Raw genomic sequence first — 11,134 nt, forward strand, 5'->3', positions numbered from 1 at the left:
GTATAGTAGTGTCTATTACATGCAGTTATGCTGTCCCTTTAATATGCGCATGCATTCATTCTTCTTAAAACAAAAGTGAATTTCATAACCCTGACCAAAGACTAGCAGATGAGATAGCGACCCTACGTACTCAAATTAAGGAGATAGAGGTAAATAGAGTCAGGACGGCAGTAGTTAGATTCAGACAATTACTGTACTATCAAGGAAACAAAGCGTCCACTATCCTAGCTAGGAAGCTGAGGGGCAGAATTGCCTACTCCCGCATTCTTTCCTTAGGTCAGGGAAACAATCGAGTTACCTCCCCTAAAGACATCGGAGAGGCCTTCGCAAAATTCTATTCAAATCTCTATAATCTCCAACAGAGGGAGAGACTAAAATCCCTACCCAGGGATGAGATCCAAGCCTTTCTTACAGGCCTTCATCTGCCATCACTGTCTCAGACTGAGATAGATAAACTCATGACTCCTTTTTCGATTGCTGAGCTGAAGGTAGTAATTACTCAACTTCAGAATGGGAAAGCCCCGGGACCGGATGGTTTCCCGGCCATCTCCTATAAGACCTTCCACCCAGAACTCTCGGCGCTCCTCCTCCAGACTTTTGCGGAAGCTAGGGAAAAAGGTTCCTTCAGGAATGAACTCCTGGAAGCAACAATCCTTGCGATACCAAAGCCTAATAAAGATCCTACTCAATGTGCTAGTAACAGGCCCATCTCCCTCATCAACATAGACGTAAAACTCTACTCAAAGTTGTGGGCGAATTGCCTACGCCATATGGTACCTAACCTCCTCCATCCGGATCAGGTGGGGTTTACCTGGGGGAGAGAGGGCCCAGATAATACTAGGCGCATTTTAAATATTTTCTCGGAAGCAGATCGTCTGAAGGTGCCCATGCTGGCCCTGTCATTGGATGCTGAGAAGGCGTTTGACAGGGTCAGATGGGAGTACCTGTGGGAGACTTTCTTATCTTTTGGATTCCCCAAAGAAATAGTAGTAGCCATACAGGCGCTATACAGCTCCCCAAGTGCCAGAGTGAGTGGATTGGGATTTTGCACCCAAAGCTTCCCAATGACAAATCGTACGAGGCAAGGTTGTCCTCTCTCGCCCATTGTATTTGCGTTAGCTATCGAACCGTTAGCCCAGGCAATTAGAAACTCCCCTAGGATTAGAGGGTCCCGCTGAGTCTACGAGAGAAGGAGAGAGGAGGAGGAGGAGAAAAGATTGCGCTGTTCGCAGACGATGTCACTCTCTTCTTGACCAGCCCTCTGGGCTCTCTCCCGGCGCTTTTTGAAACAATATCATTGTTCGGCTCCCTCAGCTTTTACAAACTTAATCTGACTAAGACTGAAGCACTTGCGATATATATCCCTAGCTTTGAAATGGAGATTCTCTGAGACTCTTATCAGTTTCAATGGGCTTCAGACACCATTACCAATCTGGGGGTCCAATTAGGTCCAAAAGTAGATATAGTCAGGTCCAAAAATTATGACAAACTCCTACTAGAGACTAGAACTTTACTCAACTCATGGTCATTGGCGAGGTATCCTGGCTAGGACGTATTGCCTCTGTCAAATTGACCCTTCTGCCAAAGATTCTTTACTACTTCCGTTGCCTCCTATTAATATACCCCGAGTTCTTTTAGACAAATTTGATGCCTTAATTTCCAGATATATCTGGCAAGGGAAAAAACCAAGCAAGAAAACATTGCAAAGGCCCCGATCACTTAGGGGGAGTTTCACTCCCCAACATTGGCGTTTACTATGAGGCAGCTAGATTGTCTCTACATATCTAGCTGGGGGATAAAAGATAACCCTCCAAGCTGGAAGAAAGTTGAACAGTTCTCCCTCCTGCCTGGGATTCAACTTGAGGACCTCCCCTGGATTCCGGACTACTTGGTTGATTCGGTAGATATCCAGAATCTCATAGTGAAACAAGCATTAGGATGTTGGAAGTCTATCAGACAATCATGTAAACATAGCCCCACATCCATCCTCCCATCCACTCGATAGCTGGCCCTGCTTAGAGCTCATCCCAGATTCCCATGCTACCAAGTGGTTCCAGTGGAATCTGTACCAGTGAAATACCTTACAGTTAGCGGAACCAGTTTCGCAAGGAAGTGATATAAGCTTACCTCAGTGGTTTTCCTTTGAGCGTTTCCGCCTCCACAGATTCCTTTTGAGCTGGGGCTTTCCCCCCCGGCCCTCAGAGCTCCTACTGTTTGGGAGCAGAGATGGGAAAACAGGTCAATCCTTGATGAGGCCGTTGTCCTCCCCATTATATGTTAATGCTGAAGGATGAAATGCTCGGTGTTATATGGCAGTTGAGGGCATGGGAAAAAGGATTTAAACCTCCAAATATCTGAAAAGACTTGGTCACAAACATTTTTGCTTACCAAAAAAACTCTTCACTGTGCCAATTCCTTAGAGCTTTATTTGAAGGTATGCCTGAGATGGCATTACATCCCTTTGAGGTTGGCTCGGATGGCCCCATCCCAGTCGTCCCTCTGTTGGAGAAACTGTGGTCAGGTGGGCACGGACCTCCATATATGGTGGGGCCTGTCCCAGTGTTAGAGAGAATGTGGAAGGATATTTTTGAACTCTGTAAATCAGTAGGGACTTACTCTTTCAGAGGACCCCCAAGGTGGCTCTCTTAAACATCTTTGCAAGACAAACACCTAAAAATCATAGACAATTGGCTATATTTATATTTGCAGCCGCCAAAACCTCCATTGCAAGGAAGTGGAGGCAGGTAGATTCTCCTACTATATCTGACATTGAAAAAATTATAGAAACCTATGCCATGATGGACAGAGGATTCTACCAGCATCTGAATAGGATTGACACATACTGGAAACTATGGGACTTATGGGCCCAAATACGAGAGGACCCTAGAGGTCCATAGCCTAAACAGAGGTTCTCAGGCTTTCCTGGAGGAATTGAATTCTACATTCAGGTTCCCCCCTCATACTTTGTCTCTCACCCCCCCCCCCCCATTTATCTCCCCTCTATGCTCTCCCAGCTATAGTCCCTGATGTGTTTCTAACTTACCTACCCACACCCCTTCCTCAGTCCCCTTCGGGTAATCGTTCCTTATATCAACTCCACTGACCGGACGGATCTGGTGATTAGATAAGGGAGTAAATTGGAATTATCCTATCCCCCTTTGATTCCATTTTACTTATACTTGATCCTCATCCAAGAGCTCACCCCACTAGGGAGGGTGCATATATAATATATATACATACCAGTTGAAAGGTTTCTTTTCTTACCAATATCCCAAGAGAGGTTAATGTGTATTTATCATCTAAATTCATCTTAATGTTCTAGTTGGCCCAAAAGTGGGCCAGAAATGGAGTTACTCTAAGCGATTTAATTATACTATAGAAAAACTGAGGTTTTGTTACCTTTAGCATGTTTATTAGTGTCATAGTTGGTTGTTGCCTTTGAGGAAAAACAGTTATGTGCGTTAATCTAATTAATCAAGATGTCTATACCAAACCTGTTAATTTGTATTCGAGACAGCTATTGCCTTTAAGAATTGTATTATCGTGGTTCCATTCTCTTAGTCTCAGGTTTCCATGCAGTTATGTGTATTCTCAATAACTTGAGTTGTATTTGATGCAGTTTCTTTTTCATTTTGTTTTTTTGTGTTTTCTCATTATTAAGAAGGTTTGATGACACTATGTACAAGTGACGCTTTCTGTTTTCCAAGGACTGTAAACTTGCTGCTGTATTTGAATATTTCCTCAATAAAAATATAAATTATATAAAAAAATATATATCTTGGTTAAATACAAGTTTTTAAAACTATCTGTCAAACCTCCTCAGATCATCAGGCACACAAATATACACTATACCATAAAGAAGAAAAATGAACACAAGAACAAGATGACTTCATCAATCTTATTTTTTAGTGAGCTCTTAAAAAAACAGAAGGCTCAACAGCATCTTATCAAATCAACTACCAATTTCCTGTTTGGATTGTGAAGCCTTTAAAGTGTTTGGACGTCCTTTATACTGACACATTTGTGTTTTGATGAGGTTGACTTTAACTTAGAGTAGGGCAGATCATTAGCTTTCTACGTGTCTGGTTCACACAGTTGCTTTAAAAAGCCTCTACCAACTTCACAACCATCACAATTATGAAACAAAAAGACAATTCATCTTATAGTTGCAAAGGCATATTATAGTGTCTGGTGTTATAAATCAAGGAGATTGTTGTTTCGGACATTTTTTTGTACAACTTCCTTTCTAAGCTATAAATTACTAAAAATAAATGTAACTTCAGTTCTTTAAAAAAAAAAAAAAAGTGAATTTCATATGTTGAGAAGCACATTTTTAAAATAAAATTAGGACATATTTGCTCTGTCTACATTTGAAAAATATTTTGTTGAAAATGCTTTTTGCTGAAGGAAGCTACAAAATATGCAGGTAAACCAAGTGTACAAGCATGTATGCTTTTATAAGTTTGAAGGAAAGAGGAATCCAGTGAAATCTCCATCTTTTATTTTTAAGACCAATAGTAAGTGTTACATCCAGATGCAAAATCAACGATAAAGTAAGCTAGACATAAGACCTGCAGGTGGGCAGTCTTACGCGTTTTGGCTAGCAAGTGGCCTTACTCATAGACTGCCTAGGCAGCCTTACGCGTTTCGGCTCGCAAGTGGCCTTACTCATAGACTGCCTTGCCCAAAAATATTCCACTTATTTAAATGCTGTATTGTATACTGATTGGCTCCTGAGGTCCTAATGTAAGCCAATCAGGCACATCATAAACCAATTCATATATTGGAGTATAACAATATCTAAAGCCTGTGTCAAATTACCACTTCACCATATTCATTATTTATACAAAAATATATGCTTTTTAAAACCTTTATAATTTTGAAAATGTTGGCTTTACTTAATTCCTACTTCCCCCTCTGTTTATTACATACGATAATAATAATGCAACTATAATTATGATGTAAAAAGCATCTTGCATCCATTCACTACGCAGCATTTTCACGTTTTATCATTTGTGGATCCCTTACAAAACTAACTAAATAATAGTGCTCCCTGGTAAAACATCCCTCTGCTATTCTAAAACTGATGTCTGTGGCTGTTTCTTGTCACATGGTTAGAGAGGCAGTATTAAATAGTATTAGCCAGCAGCTTTTAGATAGCTAGGCAGAAATAGAAAATTTGAGCTATAGAGGAAGTACAATATGGCTGCAACACCCGCACCTGCCCTCTGCCTGTTTTTACTACATCTATCTGGTATTACTGTGCCAACTTGTCCACCTACCGGACATTGCTCAAGTTGTTGGACTGATATCACAGTACCTGACCTTTAGCCTGTTTATGGATTCCTGCTCTCGTTTGCCCCTTTGTACCTATTTGCTAGTATGATCTCACAGCACCTGATCTTTGGCCTGTTCCTGGACTCTGCTCTTGTTTGTCCCTTGGTACATTGTTGCTGGACTTATCTCACTGTACCTGACCTTTGTCCTGTTCCTGGACTCTGCTCTTGTTTGCCCCTTAGTACCTAGTTGCTGGACTGATCTCACAGTACCTGACCTTTAGCCTGTTCCTGGAATCTGCTCTTCTTTGCCCCTTTGGTACCTAGTTGCAGGAATGATCTCACAGCACCCCAACCTTTGGGCTGCTCCTGGACTCTGTTCTTGTTTGTCCCTTGGTACCTAGTTGCTGGACTGACCTCACGATACCTGACCTTTGGACCGTTCCTGGACTCTGCTCTTGTTTGTCCCTTGGTACCTAGCTGTTAGACTGATCTTACAGTAATTGACCTTTAGCCTGTTCCTGGACTCTGCTCTTGTTTGTCCCTTGGTACATAGTTGCTAGACTGATCTCACTGTACCTGACTTTTGGCCTGTTTTTGGACTCTGCTCTTGTTTGCCCCTTAGTACCTAGTTGCTGGACTGATCTCACAGTACCTGACCTTTAGCCTGTTCCTGGAATCTGCTCTTCTTTGCCCCTTGGTACCTAGTTGCAGGAATGATCTCACAGCACCCAACCTTTGGGCTGCTCCTGGACTCTGTTCTTGTTTGTCCCTTGGTACCTAGTTGCTGGACTGACCTCACGATACCTGACCTTTGGGACCGTTCCTGGACTCTGCTCTTGTTTGTCCCTTGGTACCTAGCTGTTAGACTGATCTTACAGTAATTGACCTTTAGCCTGTTCCTGGACTCTGCTCTTGTTTGTCCCTTGGTACAGTAGTTGCTAGACTGATCTCACTGTACCTGACTTTTGGCCTGTTTTTGGAACCCTGCTCTTGTTTGTCCCTTGGTACCATAGTTGTTGGACTGATCTAACAGTACCTGACCTTTGGCCTGTTCCTGGACTTTGCTCTCTTGTTTGTTCCTTGATACCTAGTTGCTGGACTGATCTCATGGTACCTGACCTTTTGACTGTTCCTAGACTCTCCTCTTCTTGTCCCTTGGTACCTAGTTGCTGGACTGATCTCACAAGTACCTGACCTTAAGCCTGTTCATTGATTCTGCTCTTGTTTGCCCTTTGGTACATAGTTGATATAATGGGTACCTGACCTTTGGCCCTATTCCTGGACTCTGCTGTTGTTTGTCCTTTGGTACCTAGCTGTTGGATTGATCTCACGGTATGTGACCTTTGGCCTGTTCCTGGACTCTGCTCTCTTGTTTGTTCATTGGTACTTAGTTCCTAGACTGATCTCACAGTACCTAACTTTTGGCCTGTTCCTGGACTATGCTCTTGTTTGTCCCTTGGAACCTAGTTGCTGGATTGATCTCACAGTACCTGACTTTTGGTCTGTTCCTTGACTCTGTTCTTTGCCCCTTAGTACCTAGTTGCCGGACTGATCTCACAGTACCTGACCTTTAGCATGTTCTTGGACGTTGCTCTTGTTAGCCCCATGGTACCTAGTTGTTTGACTGATCTCATGGTACCTGACTTTTGTCCTGTTCCTGGACTCTGTTCTCATTTGTTTCTTGTTACCTAGTTGCCTGGACTGATCTCACGGTGCCTGACCTTGGCCTCTTCCTAGACTCTACTCTTGCATGCCCCTTAGTACCTAGTTGGTGGTCTGATCTCACGGTACCTGACCTTTAACCCAGTTTCTGGACTCTGCTTTTGTTTGTCCATTGGTACCAATTTACTGGACTGATTTCACGGTACCCAACCTTTGGCCTGTTCCTTGACTCTGCTCTTTGCTACTTGATATTGACCAATTCTTAGGCTTTTTTTTTTTTCTATTGCTTTACAAAAGACTTGTAAAAGACTTTTGGTTTCCTGTACTTCTATTTTTGCATATTGAGTTACACTCTCCCTAATCCTCACACCTCACTTTAGAAACTAGACCTCAATATTCTGCATATAAAGGTGCAGTAAAGTCAAAATTAAAATTTCATGATTTAGATAAAGATTTTTAAAATTGCATGCTCTGTTTTGCTTTATTCTATTACTATCCTTTGTTGAAAAGAATACCTAAGGAACTAGCTGCTGATTGGTGGCTGCCTATTTATGCTTTTTGCCATTGGCTTACATAGTAGTGCAAAGGAGTCCAAGAGAATTAGGCAGATTTGATAAGAGAAATAAATTGCTTAAAATTGTATGCTCTATCCAAATCATGAAAGAAAAATTTGAGGTTTTAAAGGGACAGTCAACACCAGAATTTTTGTTGTTAAAAAAGAAAGATTATCCCTTTATTACCCATTCCCCAGTTTTGTATAACAAACACAGTAATAATAATACATGTTTTACCTCTGTAATTACCTTGTATCTAAGCCTCTGCAGACTGCCCCCTTATTTCAGTTCATTTGACAGACTTGCACTTTAGCCAATCAGTGCTCACTCCTCGGTAAATTCACGTGCGTGAGCTCAATGTTATCTATGTGAAACACATGAACTGTAGCCCTCTAGTGGTGAAAAACTGTCAAAATGCTTTCAGAATAGAGGCAGCCTTCAAGGTTTAAGAAATTAGCATATAAACCTCCTAGGTTTAGCTTTTAACTAAGAATACCAAGAGAACAAAGCAAAATTGGTGATAAAAGTAAATTGGAAAGTTGTTTAAAATTACATTTCCTATTTGAATCATGAAAGTTTTTTTTGGACTTGACTGTCCCTTTAAGTATGCTGGAAATTTTATAAACCGGCATTTAAAGTGCCATAAAACAGTTTGAGTTATGTGCATATTATAAAACAGTGTGTGGAAAAGAAAAGTGGAAAAAAAGCTTATAAGTCTTTTAATAAAATTTCCAAAAATCTGCAAAATGACGTAAACTTTAGTGTTCCCAGATGTAGCTACTCCACCCTCTTATCAGTGTCTTACTCCAAACCCTTAGGTATATAACAGAGTGTGCATGTGAGGAAAACTACTTATGCAAGTAAGGGGGGTTTGAGGAGGGACAGCAGGTACTGCTATTGTTTGTTGCCAAGAGGCTTGCTCGTTTCCATGGGGATAATGTCACATGCTTTGTGAAAGCTTCAGCATTATACCGTGTACTGCTTTAGTCAGGTGTCATGTGACTATGCCCCCTACCGTGCATGTGCATTAGTGCATTCTGCCGTAGCTGTGGCCTGGATAGCAACTTCCATATATGGAAATGACCAGGGGGGAGCTTGCTGCAAATAAAACTATGCCTGAATTAAAGGGGTTAATGAGGGTTAAACAATAAACCGTTTTCCAGGTAAGCTTTGGCTGCAGTATATAATTAGAAACTTATGTTATTTCATGCTGTTTTATGTCCCTCTAAAGGGACAGTCTACACCAGAATTTTTATTGTTTAAAAGTATAGATAATCCCTTTATTACCCATTCCCCAGTTTTGCATAACCAACACAGTTATATTAATATACTTTGTATCTCTGTGATTGCCTTGTATCTAAGCTTCTGCAGATTGACCCTTATCTCATTTCTTTTGACAGACTTGCATTTTAGCCAATCATTGCTGACTCCTAGGTAACTCCATGTGCGTGAGCACAATGTTATCTATATGGAACACATGAACTAACGCCCTCTAGTAGTGAAAATTTGTCAAATGCATTCAGGTAAGAGGCAGCCTTCTAGGGCTAAGAAATTAGCATATGAGCCTACTAGGTTTAGCTTTCAACTAAGAATACTAAGAGAACAAAGCAAACTTTGTGATAAACGTAAATTGGAAAATTGCATGTCCTATCTGAATCATGAAAGTTGATTTTGGACTAGACTGTCCCTTTAAGTGTCTTTTTTTATTTTTACTGGATAGACTGTTGAAATACTGGACGGTCCAGTTGAATACTGGATACATGACAACCCTAATCAAGGAAGGTAAAATAATGTAGATTGTAAAGAGAAAAAAAGACAAGCGCAACCCAACTAGGAGCAGGTCATTTAATATACGTATAATTGCACATAAGTGATAATTGAACACTTACAAGATTAAAAACATAAAAATGCATTAAAACATATTCCATTCAGTCTGTTCTTGGTGATGAAATTCCTCTGCTGTCCTTTTTCACCATAGCCGTAAAAACTATGGGGCCTATTTATGAAAGTCCTGTCGGACATGATCCGACATTGCGGATCATGTCCGACAGACTTTGCTGAATGCGGAGAGCAACACACTCTCTGCATTCAGCATTACGCCAGCAGCTCTTGTCACAGAGCTGCTGGTGCAATGCTGCACCCTGTAGATTCGCGGCCAATTTGCGGCAATGTCTGTCCGCCTCCTCAGAGCAGGCAGGCAGGTTATGGAGCAGTGGTCTTTAGACCACTGCTTCATAACTTGTGTTTCTGGTGAGTCTGAAGGCTCGCCAGAAACACAGCCCTTCAAGCTCTGTACGAAGCTTGATAAATGGGCCCCCAAATGTGAACAAGGGTATACAAAAGATGATCAGTTCAGCAAGTATGAAGGAATGAGTTTAATCATTCAAAGGTGCTCCTGAAGGAGTATAGTATTATGCTTGTAAGATTCTCTACGTGTTTCGTCAGTATACAATCTGACTGTTTCAAGAGAAAAAATTGAATGACTTGAAAAAGTCAGATTGTATACTGACGAAACGCGTAGAGAATCTTACAAATCTTACAAGAATAATACTATACTCCTTCAGAAGAACCTTTGAATGATTTACCTCATTCCTTCAGACTTGCTGAACTGATCATCTTTTGTATACCCTCGTTCACATTTGTTTTTTACGGCTATGGTGAAAAAGGACAGCAGAGCAATTTCATCACCAAGCACAGACTGAATGGAATATATGTTTTAATGCATTTTTATGTTTTTAATCTTGTAAGTGTTCACTTATCACTTATGCACAATCATACGTATATTCAATGACCTGCACCTAGTTGGGTTGCGCTTGTCTTTTTTTCTCTTTGCAGTTTCCTGGCATTGAGCGGTTGGGAAAAATAACCACTCACACTACTAGCAGCAATCCTTTTCTACTGGGTCCCATTACAGTGGCTACGGAGATGCTTGATCGATTGATCTAAGCCCTGTCACAAGCAGTCTATCTAAGACATACCGGCTTCACACTACTATTACTTGGCCAGTGCTGACATTACACTTTTTGGTTTCGTTTTAAAATAATGTAGATGATTGCGACAATTTGCAACATTGAGCTGTATACTTTGTATAATTTGTTTATTTTGCCTATGGTCCATGGTGCAAGCACATTTCCTAAAACAAAAATGTATTTTTAAATAAACCTTGTTATACGCTAGATTGATCTCCCAGTCTAAGTGTCTGGCTACCTGCTGCCTTTTTACGTCACAATTTCCTGTTCTCTTTTCTCACTAAATCTTACCTGATTTAAATTTGGTGGTAGCCATCTCAATTCCCCACACAACAAGGTGTCCCCATAGCCAGCAGCCAAGAGACAGGACAGAGACAGCCAGAAAGAGAAGGTCCCCATGTCTTTGTGTGACAGTAAATGTGCCCTAATCACAGAGAATGTCATTTATATGTCCCAGCACCCACCCACTGATGCCTGCTAGTGTCCTCTATGCAGCCACCATCTACTTGCCAGGAGATCAGAGAACAAAGGACAGATCAGTATTGCAGATCAAATATTGACCAACTCCCTGCTATTCTAATACCAATTTGATAACAAAATGTAACTCTGCCAGTTTAGTGAGATGAGACGTACTGTGCTGGAAGCAGTAGTGCCAATATTTCTTTATAGA

At 41.1% G+C, this 11,134-nt stretch overlaps 1 protein-coding gene across 1 annotated transcript in view; it reads right to left on the minus strand.

Moving 5' to 3' along the window:
• Positions 1-10,901, minus strand: part of LOC128667077 (uncharacterized) — a 114,578-nt gene extending 103,677 nt beyond the window's left edge. The window contains exon 1 of the mRNA XM_053721964.1: positions 10,756-10,901. Within this exon, the coding sequence (XP_053577939.1) occupies positions 10,756-10,863 (108 nt within the window). The 5' untranslated portion in view covers positions 10,864-10,901. The remainder of the gene's footprint in view (positions 1-10,755) is intronic.
• Positions 10,902-11,134: the final 233 nt, after the last annotated feature.

Source organism: Bombina bombina, chromosome 7, assembly GCF_027579735.1.
Source record: "Bombina bombina isolate aBomBom1 chromosome 7, aBomBom1.pri, whole genome shotgun sequence".
NCBI lineage: Eukaryota > Metazoa > Chordata > Amphibia > Anura > Bombinatoridae > Bombina > Bombina bombina.